General features: G+C 48.0%; 1 protein-coding gene across 1 annotated transcript; it reads left to right on the top strand.

Moving 5' to 3' along the window:
* Positions 1–6,145, top strand: LOC144942127 (sorting nexin-20-like). The gene is made up of 4 exons (XM_078868887.1): positions 1–30; positions 1,332–1,497; positions 4,448–4,620; positions 5,414–6,145. The coding sequence occupies exons 1-4, from the start codon at positions 1–3 to the stop codon at positions 6,143–6,145; spliced, it is 1,101 nt and encodes a 366-aa protein (XP_078725013.1).
* Positions 6,146–13,429: the final 7,284 nt, after the last annotated feature.

A 13,429-nucleotide genomic window follows, 5' to 3' on the forward strand; every position in this document is an offset into this window, starting at 1 on the left:
ATGCCACCGGCAACACTGGGCCACTTTCTAGTGACCCAACGGGATCTTTAACTTCTAATTTGTAGAATTTAATACTTAATGCACCCGCAGTGTTAATCAGGGCGGCCGCTGGAATCTAACCGTGGAGATCTACAACAAGCGGTGGACGCGCACCAGCTGGGCCACATCACGAGTGGTATCTCTGATTGACCGCCAGTACATTTAAATTAGAAGTCAGTGTCAACGTTTTATATATTAAGTACCAAACATGCGAATTAGTTACCCAGGAAAGTCTCACTGAGTCTCAAGACTCGCTCACGATGGTCCTGCTACAATTGCTGTTGTTTGACCGATCCCATTAATAGGAGATTGGCTTCGTATGGGAGGGAAATGGACAACTCGGAGAAAACCCACGACACATATACGAGGGGGCGAACTCAAAAGCTCCGCGCAGATAAATACAACAATCCGTTTGATGTACACTGCCATGTATTGGTCACACACCCACATGCCTACAACACCTGGCAAGCCCCTCGTGTTGGTTGGTCACTCATACAAATACATAAGGGGCCGTCCATAAATGACGTCACGCACCTAGCGGGGGGGTGGGGTCAGACATTTGTGACGATGTGTGACGAGGGGGGGGAGGCTTGAGGAATGTGACGTCACATCAAAATGCGCAACTTTAAATAAATATAGACAACACGTTCTACTTAATTAAATAGACGTTTTAATAAAAGTTTTCTCCTACAACATCAGAGTGCAGCGCCACATTAAATACGCACTACAATGACAATAGTTTAAAGTGATTTGAAGCATCTTTGATTGGGGGGGGGGGCAGAGCTTTGTGACGTCATATTTGAGGGGTAAAAAGTCGTCCAAAATCGCGTGACGTCATTTATGGACGGGCCCTTATCAAATAATTCCCTCATTTGGCCGTATAAACTAATCGGTATGTGTTACCAATATCTGCTCCAGCCCATGGACTAAGTGGAAATCCACTACTGTACTTGATACGAGACACAGCCACAAGCAGACTGTGTACACGTGCAGATTTTGCATTTTTTTATTATGAAAGGAATTGTATGAGTTGACGTATGACCAAACCATTCGCCAGATCCTTTCAGATCTCGGATGCTAAGCACGTTTGAGCCTGGATAGTGCATGGATTGGCGACCACCATGCATAACAGGTGCTATAGACTGCCGGGCTACGTGGTGGGCAGTACAACAAAATCAAAAGTGTTCTACCAAAACTGCACTTCGATTACGCCACGTCAAAAAGCACGGGCCGAAATACATTTGGACACCGAATCCGTCCTTCTCCAATGTCGTTCCACCAGGGAGCGCTAGCTATCTCAGTTCGCCCGGGACGGTTCTCAGCTGGGAACTTTTAAATGGGGAGGAACGGGACGAGACCCCGAAGCGGACCGCTCGCCTGGGTCGCTCTCCTGTCAGCGAGGGGTTCTGAACGCCATGAACACTCAGCGTGAACAGCGACACGAGGAGGTCTCATCAGGTGAGGGCCGACTGACACCTACACGTAATCTTCACCACCATCGTTATCGACATGTTTGTTATGATCAATCATGCGTCGTCGTCACGGTTTTTACCGTCAACATCAACAGCCGTCAACGCCATGTGTTTTGCCACGGTTATCGACGGCTGAGTTATTGTTAATACGGTACAGTTTGGATTAATCGGGTCTCGATATAACCGCATATCAGTCGTGGGGTCGTGCATCATCATCGTCGCGATGTTAAGCATCGTAATGGTCATCGGCATGAAAAACACAACTCTCAACTTAACGGAACGACTCGGCGAGAGAAAACGAAACGTGCGGCTGGTCTCACAGCGGTTTTTTTCTGCTGACCGTCGACCACAAAATATATATTGGACAGACCCAAGTATGCATTTGTTTTGGCAATGTCTCCGTCAACATTCACTAATAGAAGCCAGCAAGGCTATGATGATGTTTCGCGGCCGTCTCGTCAACATAAGACTCTTGACTCAACGAGTGTTGTTTATCTCGCGGCTCAAGCCTTGGAGAAGTTGTTACACCATGTCTGACAGGTGTTGCTCTTGCTGAGTAAGTCCGGCAGGTAAAACATCATTGCCACGAGAAATCCGCACGCCTCCTGTGTTTCCTCCAAGGACGACTCATCCTTACATGAGTACATAACGCAGGATGATTGAATTGCCTACTTGGGAAGCAAAGGCGGTCGGGCATAGTGCTTGCCTCGATAACAGTATTACTAGTTCCAACACAATCCATGTATCTCAAGTCAAGTTTATTTTGTTTAACCAGGTGAGAACTCAAAGAGACCAGAATATAGTCTCATTTGCAAGAGTGACCTGGTTCATCAAAATGATAAAAGCAAAGCTAATAAAGTACAACAATAAAACGAAGAGAAAGCTGCACAAAAACAAATGTGCTGCGTGAGAAATCGTAAAATACTACACAAACATAAATCAATATTACTGGTAGGAACCTCCTGGTTACACCAGCCCACAGGGGATTATTGTGTCCGTCGTGCAGGGAGGGGCTGGGTGGGGAGGGAGGGGCTGGGTGGGGAGGGGAGGGTGGGGAGGGGCTGGGTGGGGAGGGGCTGGTCACCCCGTGGTGCCCTTATAAAATTCAACGTTTAACCTACTCACGCCGGCTTGTGCCCGCCCTCACAGTCGGGCATATTTGCGGAATACACCACGCCGCCGTTGACCCCGGCCATTGACCGAGCAACTCAACGTTCCTACCAGCTCCCTCCGCAGGAATGTGTTTAAACATTCCCTGCAATGTAAGTCGACTGGGGCAGATTATTTTGAGACTGATCATAGTAAATTACAATCAAGTTCCAGAAACATGAAACAGAGATAGGGTGACAATTGTACTAGCATTGTACCAATATCTGTATTACTCAATTGTAACTATACAAAGCAATAATCGCCCCACCTCCCACCCCCTACTGGCAGACTCGTGTCTGCTTGCAGGCCAGGTGCCAACCCTCCCGATGCTCACATTGACAGCTGCCACTTGGGAAGACTTTCAAATGTTTGAGTTGAGATGTGATGTGAAGTGCTCGGAGCGCTAAATTAAACACATATACAGATGTCGCTTGCATAACGCACGACAATACGTTCCTGAAAAACGCGCTATATGAATTCCATTTTCCCATATACTTGTTATAAGGCGTTAGCCCTGGGTTTACAAAATACTTAATAATATCAACATTACCAAACCTACTTAATGCGGGGTTAATAATAAATCATCATTAAGATTCAAAGATTACATACTTACAAATACTGCTAAATAAGGATGAAATGCAGGGCTTCTTGAGCAGCACGTGGGATGCAAAGGAAGTCGATCTAAGATGGCTGCTCTGGGTGCCGCCGTGATGCGGTCACCCCATCAGAATTGTATTTTTCACTTTTAATTTTTATCATTGATACATTTAAAAAAGTAGACATTTTTATTTTTTCTTGAGCGCGCCTAAAAGTTGAGGCGCCCAACTGAGAATTTGCGCTATGGGGGGGGGGGGGGCGTTACACGAGGGACATCTCTATCATTGATTCTTGGGTCAGATTGCACGAGTAAAATGGTAATGTATGTAGTAAACCCTCCTCCACCCGACGCGGTTACATCCAGCAACATCAGGCAACTACCAGCGAAACGTCTTACCAAATTGTTAAATGTTATCGATCGCTCTCTCCAACATCATCGGTATGCTGAAGCAATAACTAGCGCGTTGTTTACGCGACATTATTTATGTGGCCGTGTTGAGTGGAGGAGGGTGTATGATACGTTGGCGTTTCACTCACGCGATCTGTCACCAAAAACAAACCATTGGTCGCGAATGCCTACGTGCTAAATCAATGATGTCAATACAGGGACTCCTCTACTTACGACCGAGTTTGGTTCCAGAGGTCTGTTCGTAAGTAGATTTATTCGTAAATCCAACTTTACTCCTGTTGATTCCAAACATGTAGTACGGCATGTACGCTCAACATGGGGAATGGCTTCAAAAGTTAAATTTCGATTTAAAGCTTTCGTGACTGCAGGAATTTATATTCTTGGCTATTTCGGTAAAGTCACGTAGAAGGGAAATAATAAAATAATAAAAATAAAACAATTAAATTCTCACGACGTTTCAGCCACAACGACGGCTGCTTGCGTTGTGGCCGAAACGCCGTGAGAATTGTATTATGTTTTATTTTTATTATTTTATTATTTCCCTTCTACGTGGCTTTAAAAGTTGTATACTCACCTGAAGATGCCACAGGATCTTCATGTTCTGCAGATGTAGATGCCACCACTGCCATCTATCGCGCAGCGTTTGAACTTACGACTCTCAGTCCGAACAGGCAACTGGACATACAGACAGGTTTTGTTCGTATCTCTGAAAGTTCGTAAGTCTATTGTTCATAAGTAAAACAGTCCCTGTATTTGTCCCTTTCTCCACACGTGTTATTAGAGAGCGCACGCATCCTGGAACGGGGCTGCGACCACGTGACACGTGCGGTGCAGGAGGCGTGGAGGCGCGCACGATTGGAGACCCCGGCGCCCTCGCCCTGCGCAAACCTCCTCCTCGGGGTCGCGAGCGCGCGCCACGTCACCAACCCCCGCGGTCTGAGCGGGGGTCACACGGTAGGTGCGAACCACCTCCCCACCCCAACTACCACACCCTCCACCTCCGAAGCCCCAAACCCTATACCACTTGGCACTTTCTATCCCGCACGTGCAAATATGCACCTACCTTACGGAGTCGGGTTACGAAAAGTCAGAAGCCACTGGTCAGGAGGAGCTTTATTTGGTCAGTATTCGATCAGTACATTGGCACGTGTGAAAAGTAATACTGTCAAATTATTGTAGACAATGCTGTCGGGTCGTGGCGGGTTAATGACAATAATTTTGGTATCAAATTTCCAAGTGGCCTAACCCATAAACAAATATGGATCAACCAACACTATTGACATTATCCGCAACATTATAAGTGGCAGAAGCGTAATCACTATCACCATCAGCAGCATTATCACCAGTATCAAGCTCAAATCTTCACTTGTTGATTGACTTAAGTCACTCTTCGAAGAGACTGGAGTCTGAATGGGCTCCCACCTTTAAGAGTCAAGCATTATCATCCTCCTCTCCCACTGCCATCTCAACCCTCTTTGACAACGACCAGTCTCAAAACAATGTGCCCGAGCCGATTTACGCTACAGGGAATATATTACTTAACATTGATTCATGTTTGTGTAACATTTTACGATATCATGTGATACAGTAATGTTTGTGCCAATTTTTACTTGCTTCATGGCTGCGCTTTGTTTTGCCAACGGCATTTTGGTGACCCAGGTCACTTACAAATGAGACAATTCTGGCCTCTTGAGTTCTCAACTGGTTTAATAAACGTGAATCCCTCCCCACCCCCCACCCTGCCCAGGTGTACGAAATCCGCGTCCTCGTCGCGGGCCAGCTGGACTCGTGCCCATGCACGATCGAGCGCCGCTTCTGCCAATTCCAGCTCCTGCACCGCGCACTCCTCTCCGAGCTGGGCGCGTCGGCCCTGCGGGGCACCTCCCTTCCGCGCTCTCTGCCGGCTGCGCTCTCGCTCCTGCCGCTGCCGCCTCCGGCTCCGCGCTGCCTCCAGCTCTACCTGCGTGCCCTCTGCGCGCTGCCGACCGTGCGCGCCTCGCGCCGCTTCCAGGAGTTCCTGTGGCTCGAGGAGACGGCCAAGGGTCACGCGTGCCTGCGTGGGGGCGCCTACGCCGAGGCCGCGTCGCTCCTGCGATCCGCCTCGCTCCTCCAAGAGAGGGCGGCGTGGGTCGCCGCGGACCGCGCGCACTCCGCGCCCACGCTCTCCGCCCTCGCCGTGTGCGCCAGGGACATGGGGCGCCCGCGCGACGCGCTCGGATACTGCGAGCGAGCGATCCAAGCGCTGAGCGGCGGCGGCGGGGTCGATGGGGTTAGGACGGTCGTTGGCGGACGGGCAAGGCCCCTCCGCCAAAGATACCCCGAGCTGTGGGCCCCGCTACTCCGCGCGCGAGCCCGGCTGCGCTGGGAGCTCGGAGAGACGGACGCCATGGACGAAAGGGAGGATAAGAATGTGGGAGTTGATGGGAGTGGTGACCCTCGCTCGCTTAAGGAGGTCGTCATTGCCCAGTACCTGCGGTGATGGAGACGAGGCGGTGGGGTGGGGGTAAACAAGAAAAGTGACGAGCGAACAGAAAGTGAAATGGGAGATGGGTTAAGCAGCAGAGGTGAGGATGGGGATAGAGGAAATGATCGGAATGAATGGGTATGGTGTTAGGAGTTTGGTTGGCTGATATAATTTGGGATAAGTGGTATGGCTGGCATTTGGATGGCTGATGTGGATCGGATTAGGGATAGAATTTCGTATTTTTATGGTAAGGGCTAGGGTCTAGTTGAATATTTATTCGAGGTATTTAAGGGGGGGGGGCATCTATTTGAGCTCAGGTTTATGCGTTGCAGCCATTGCACATACCTAGCACAGACCTACACAGCAAATACTGTTAGGGATGACTTATTAAGGGTCGCATGACGCACGTGGAAGTGGCGTGGCTATAACCACGCCTGGCCGCCTTTGTCTCCTTAATGTCGAATTCGTATTTAAGGCCGAGCATCGATTTCTGTTCGTCTCGTTTTACCACACCCTTTGTATTGTCACTCGATATATCCGTCTCGTTTTTGCAGTTTCTCGTGCTCATTAGCCTCAATGTACCGTCACATCATCGAATAAGATCGACGCAGAGTTAAACAAGATGCTGCGGAAGCATTTCTGGCATCCTCAAGGCAACCATTGTGGACGGCCTCTACCTCTGGATTGGTATTGCAACCCGGGGCACGAGTGACAGTAGCCAGCCGTGCAGAACAGTCGCGCGAGACCACGAACCCAAGGCATCCCTCTCGGCCATGTCCAGAACGTGACCTGCATCTGCGGTGAAGAGCGGGCGATGCCTCCTCGCTCACATCTGCTCCGCTGTCGTCTGCTAGACGAGCCGTTCACAGCTGATGGCGATGATGATTTAAGCACTGTGACTGATCGTGCGTGGGCCTGTGCACGCATGGTCGTTATTGATTTAACTCGGTTGGTATGAAGGACACGGAATGAATGAAAATGCATACACAGAACCTTTCCGAACCAGTGCGTAAGCTACCACATGCGCAAGCTTCTAAAGGATGAGGTTAATACTTTATATTTAATGTATACGTTTTGTCCGCGCAGATACGCATAAAGGGCCCGAGTCTGGAATTACCCTCCCCGCCAATTCTTATCCATAGGCCAGATTTGTGGGATATGTTTAAGGGTTAGGATTGAGGAGTTCAGGGTGTAGAGTTTGTGAGTTTAGGTTATGGAGTGTGTTTGGGTTTAGTCGAGGATTTGGGGTGATAAGTTAGGGGTTTGGGAGTTAATGTTTAGTCAGGTTAATACGCAGACTTTCGCGACCAATAACCACTAGGTTTTTTTGTGGTTAGATCGCGTAAATATAAATGTGTCGTTAAACTCGCCACCACCCGACACAGCCAATTAAGGTTTGTCACGTAAATAAAACACACCAATTCATTGCGAGTTGAGCACACCGATGTATTGGAGAGTAAACCCACAAAAATATTATTTTGTGTTTGTGTTGAATGTTTAGATTAACACGTAAGGCTTTCGCGACCAATATCATCCATAAGAGGTTTTTTGGTGTTTGTGGGTTAGGAGTTTGGATTTTGTTAGGGATTGGTGTAGGGTTTGGGGTGATGAGCTTGAGGTTCATGGCTTTGGGGCGTCGGATCATTCTTGGGAGTTGTTGGGGTTAGGGTTTAGAGCTTAGGGGTTTGAGTATATGGTTTAGGGTTGGGGATGATGGTTAGGGATAGTATTACCCAAGCATGATTTTCTTGCCACGAATCTGGTGGGACACGTAGTAACCTCTCGGCATGTAGCAATTCACCGTTACCCGCTGAATCCGTTAGCAGTGCGCGAACCAACTTCCACGTGGTGGCCACGTTACGGACAGCTGCGATGACCGCGATGAGGCGTGGGGAGGCTGGCGAGACCTATTTTTGCCCTTGTTTTTATCTCACGCTTCCTCTTCTGTACCCAGTTTTATTGTCGCACGCTTCCTCTTCAAAATAAAAGTTTATCGATCTTACCCGAGGCATGGCGACTTCGCGTAACGACTCGGAAAGTCTCGGGTGGCTCGTGTTTTGCAGCTGTACACTTCGGTTGTGTGAGAACTCCCTGGTTGTCTCGACACGAGTTTAAAGTTGCGTTAGTCAAACAGCGATTAGTGACGTGGTTCATTACATATGAAGTGAGAAAGTTCCCATATTGTAGCAGCTCACTCCGAGCTATACATTCCCTGATAGTGCATTGTCTTTGTGCTATTCGCCTTTTGGCGTTCTCTGGTTTAACACTTTGAGACTAGGCTCTGAAGAAAGCTGTCTCTGCTGTAGACCAATCAGTTTCAAGGACAATGCATATATTATCTGATGTTTTATTTGTCATGTTCACCACAAATACCTGTGGTTAATGCAGACAGGATTCCTTGCAAAAGGTTTCTGTTTGGTATTTTAACATCTTAACACATGTTTTATTGCCAGAAAGGGTAAAAACATATTCTTATATTGTGATAATGGCAAGAAAGGTCCCATAGAATAAACCCGCTTCATCATTCTACTCTTCGATTTGTACTGGATGTATCATATAGGATCCACTATTGTAACCTATACTTAAAATACAATCTTACATCACTTGGTACAAGATCAAAGCTCCATCGGTCCTTGTTCATCCATAAAATAATTATCAGCAAAGATTTGTGCTATGATTGTCTATTCATTAACCCCATCTTCAACCACAATAAACCTAAGACGTCCATCTAAGTGTCGTTTAACTATCCCAAGAATTGCAATAGGTGACGAAGCCTTTGCCGTTGCAGCACCAACGTTTCGGAACAAACTTGTTTCCTCCCTTAACATCGTCAAGCTTCCTTAAAAAATATCCTGAAGCAGAAGATTAGTGCTGGTCACAACCACATTTGCAAATGTGATTTGTAACTTTTATCCTTACCAGTGTATTGATAGTTACGTTTTAATGTGCACTTTTTTTATCGAGGGGCACTGTGTGTTGTGTTGGTGTGGTCTGGGCCTGTTTTGTTACCTTGCCCATGTTTGGAAATTGATGTACTTATGCAATTTAAACTTATATACGTTTTTGTGATTTCCCTATCTTTCCTATATTTTGCACTTATATCGTGTTTTGTATTGTTTTTTTTTTGTTCTAAGTTTCTGACCCGCCCCGACTGGAAATCTATGAAAAAAGAGCTTTACAGCTCATCGGATTTCGTCAGGATAAATACAGATACTGATTCTGTATGTCGCAACCAGTTGCGCAGCTGGCTGCTTACAGAAAAAAACACTACGGCAGCAACTAATAATTCGCGATCCAAATAATCCACGAATCCCTGTAATGTGCGGTTCATCTGCGCTTCGCGGTTGCTCCAGTAATCCGCGGAATACCGCCGTGGACTGACAATTGTTCGCGGGTCGCAAAATCGCGATCCGTAGATTAGGGCCGAGCTAGCGTGGAGCTTCAGGGAAACGCAGAGGTAAGATTTTTTTTTTTATCATTTTGCATTGTTTTGGTTTATGTCGCATAGACGTGCTATTTAGCAGAAATGTGTTTTTACTGGTAGGAACCTCCTGGTTACACCAGCCCACAGGGGATTATTGTGTCCGTCCGTCCGCCGTGCAGGGAGGGGCTGGTGGGGAGGGAGGGGCTGGGTGCGGAGGGGAGGGTGGGGAGGTGCTGGGTGGGGAGGGGAGGGCTGGGTGGGGAGGGTAGAGTGGGGAGAGGCTGAGTGGGGAGGGTGGGGAGGGGCTGGGTGGGGAGGGTGGGGCTGGGTGGGGGGTGGGAGGGGTGGGGTTGGGTGGGGAGGGGCTGGTCACTCCGTGGTGCCCTTATAAAACTCAACGTTTAACCTACTCACGCCGGCTTGTGCCCGCCCTCACAGTCAGCCATATTTGCGGAATACACCACGCCGCCGTTGACCCTGGCCATTGACCTAGCAACCCAACGTTCCTACCAGCTCCCTCCGCAGGAATGTGTTTTATCTCATTTTGCATTGTGTTGGTTTATGTCGCATAGACGTTGTGATATTTAGCAGAAATGTGTTTTTTATATATATTTTTGTTGGACTGTCCTTGCACAAACCAAAATGGCAGATTTTCCCCATTTGGGTCACAGCAAAACGAGTAACCGCGGGCGCCCCCCAACCCCCACCACATCACAACTGATGACTGCCTTGCCCTGTGCCTCTGCTGTTACAAGGACTCTGAAAGCCCATTCGTGATCCTGCCGCGTGCAATCCACCCTGTGGTGGGAAAACGGGAACTTCGCACCGGAGAAAAAAGGGAAACGGGGATGAATATGAACACGAGGACGGTTACTTTTGGGAAATGTTCACGATGAAACATAACAGTCTCGATCCGCATTTCGGCCACTTAATGGAGCATTCAAGTGCAGATCTAACCGTCGATTCGTGACGTATGGTTAATCGGCTTACGATACGAGATGAGATGTATACGTGCAAGTATCTATTATATTTAATTCGTGCCAGTTTTACCCGCGTTTTTCTTTGAGGTCACAGTCTGTAACAAATTCTGGGTCATTATTTTCGTGTTAATTATAGCGCCTCTCGTGGCTGCGTGAGTCACGTGATCCATACATAACATTAACGACGCTGACGTCGGTTTTCTGAGTATTTTAGTGGTGAAAACGGCCTTGGGGCCACTAATCTCAGATTACAGACGCACACAGTGGGACCCCCTCGACAAGTGACAGTTGAATTTTGCCCGGCCCAAGACGCAGTTAAGTTACACAGCAGGTGCCGAACCTGGCACGGGCACCTCCACACACCGTTCCGTTTGAATAAGCTGCTGTATTTCGGTAGTCGAATAGCCTCGGACCACTATTCTCAAATCATAGATCCACTCTACGAGTACAAATGTCACGTGCCAAACTTGGCACATGTGCCTACGTGCATTTTTCAACTCTAATAAGTAGCTGGGGCATTTTAATGGCCAAATTATCTTGGGCCACTAATCTTGTGACACCCAAATCTGTTTTTGGAGTTGCCAAATTATCTTGCTTCGTACAGTACTTATAGAGGATACAAACCCTCTCATTCCCCTCTGTGGACCTGTTCTCTGAGATTAGTGGTTCAAGACCATTTGACTACTGAAATACCGCAGCGAGGTATTCAAATGGAACGACGTGTGTAGGTGCCTGTGCCAAGTTTGGCACTCAGTTTTATAACTAAAAACTGCGTTGAGGACCGGGCAGCTTCAACTACCACACTCATACACTGGTCCCCCCCCCCCACCTCTGTGAATCTGTGACTTGAGATTCGTTGCCACATGCCATTTCACAATTTTTGCAATATCCAACTACTTGTTGGAAATGTGGCTGCGAATCATAAGCCGGGTGGAAGATAAGAAGCCAACCCTGAGCATTGTTACTCATTTAATGTTAGCGAGCGTTTGGCTTTGAAGTTGGAGGAGACCAGAGGGTGCGGATAAAATCCACAAAGCACACGAGGGGATAACGATCAGAAATTATGTTACACAGGCGACAGGGCCAAAACCTACTTGCTGTGCTGCTATCTCATAATACAAATTTAGTTGAATTAATTTGGCCTCCTATTTCACCAATAAAATAACATCCACAGTCCACCAGCTGATCGGCCTCCTGTGCCAATCTTTTCCAGCAGCGTTTGTCGTAGCAGTTTGGACCGGCTTCACATTTCTGTCTCAGCAGCGCACGGCCTTCTGAACAAATGCTGCCAGATTGTCTGGTGTTATTGGTGAAAGTCCTCCATGAACACTGTGGGGACTAATCAGAGCAGCGACATGACACAAATTGTATCCATGTTGTCTACTGCATTTCATTTAGTAAGAAAAGGCTGAGTCTGAGGACTTTTTTTCAAGAATGGTGCTGCATTGATTTGGGGTGTCTGGCGAGTTCCTTTGAAGGAGAAAAAGAGTTCAACATCGTGTAATGAATAGTCTCTGCACGATCTGCCGACCCTCAAAGTACCATCTCCGCTGTATTGCAGGTGTGCCCCATCATGGCCCCGGCACGCAAGTCCCTGAGCGAGGACTTTCGCGGGTCATGGGTACGCGTGTGTTTATAAAAGTGTCTCTCGCCAGGCGTGCGTGTATAAAAAGTGTCTCTTTATTGCGAGAGAGTAGAGTCACATCACTGCAGAACCTCCCATAAGCCCGCTTTGGGTAAGGTTCACTGCTTTAAAAAAAACATGCAACACAAAAACTGACGAGCGAAAGAAAAGGTAAAATCTCCTCGGGGAGGGGGGGGGGTGGGAGGGGGTGCACATCTCGGGGGAAGGGCGCTAGTCAGTGAAGCTATGGCCCTGACTAGAGTCCAAACACGCTAGCCAACCAGGCTGCAGTTTTGGTCATCAGCCCAACCACACTAAGAACCTGACCCTCGCCCTAACCCTTGTCATAACGACACAAGCCCAGCTTACCCTAACACTAGCCCCAACCATAACCATACTAACTGACCAGCTCCTACCACTAGCCCCTAGCCAAAACCACTATATCAAACCAGCCCCCACCCCTAAACTTATCACACTAAGTCAACCAGACACTAGCCCTACCCTACCCTTAATCCTAACTATAATGGCCAATTAGACACTACCCCTAACATTAACCACACTAACCGTATCCCTAATCTTAACCATACTAGGGAAGGCAGATCCTACCCCTAAACACTAACCATAACAGTCAACCTCCAACCCTAACTTGCCAACCAGCGGGTTCCTCGCACTATCTCTGATGCCAGTCCCTCCCCGGCACCGTTGCCCGTCCCAGTTTTCATCGATTATTCGCGTTTCACTTTTGGTCGTCACAACTGCTGAAACCGTGGCAGCTGCTGCTTCTGCTGTTGTTGCTCAAAGTGGCGTTTGTTGAGCTACTCAGCAGAGGAGACAGCTTTTCCCCTCTTGTACCGGTGCACCACAATGGTCGGATTCGCGTGCCATTAGGCAAATGGTCCCCCCCGCCCGTCTGTTTTTACTTCGGCCGATTTTTTTTTTACCGAAAACTGCGCCGATGCCTCCATCTCTAACCGGTCGAGCGAATCGCCGAGCCGATGCGTGATGATTCTTGGCCGTTTTTCTGAAAATTTTAGTCCACGTCTGGTTGTATAAAATGGCTCAATACTACTTCGAATGGAAAACGAAGGGGGAATTCGACAACAAGGTGGCCACTGAAACTGATCCTATGGATACACTTGCCCTACGTGTACACTGGCGCTTTACGCAATCAGCCAATAGCCGTTTGTGTACACTTGCCTGATATGAAATTAGCCATTGGCCCAATGTGTACTATTGAACACTGGTCCTATATGCAACCAGCCAGTGACCCA

Source organism: Lampetra fluviatilis, chromosome 26 (assembly GCF_964198595.1).
Source record: "Lampetra fluviatilis chromosome 26, kcLamFluv1.1, whole genome shotgun sequence".
NCBI lineage: Eukaryota > Metazoa > Chordata > Hyperoartia > Petromyzontiformes > Petromyzontidae > Lampetra > Lampetra fluviatilis.

What these genes read in the sequence shown, in the direction of transcription:
- LOC144942127 (XM_078868887.1), top strand. Translation starts at nt 1, where the DNA reads ATGCCACCGGCAACACTGGGCCACTTTCTA. An exon ending in CAACACTGGGCCACTTTCTA is followed by an intron (nt 31 to 1,331) that starts GTGACCCAACGG and finishes AGGGAGCGCTAG; the next exon opens with CTATCTCAGTTCGCCCGGGA. An exon ending in GTCTGAGCGGGGGTCACACG is followed by an intron (nt 4,621 to 5,413) that starts GTAGGTGCGAAC and finishes CACCCTGCCCAG; the next exon opens with GTGTACGAAATCCGCGTCCT.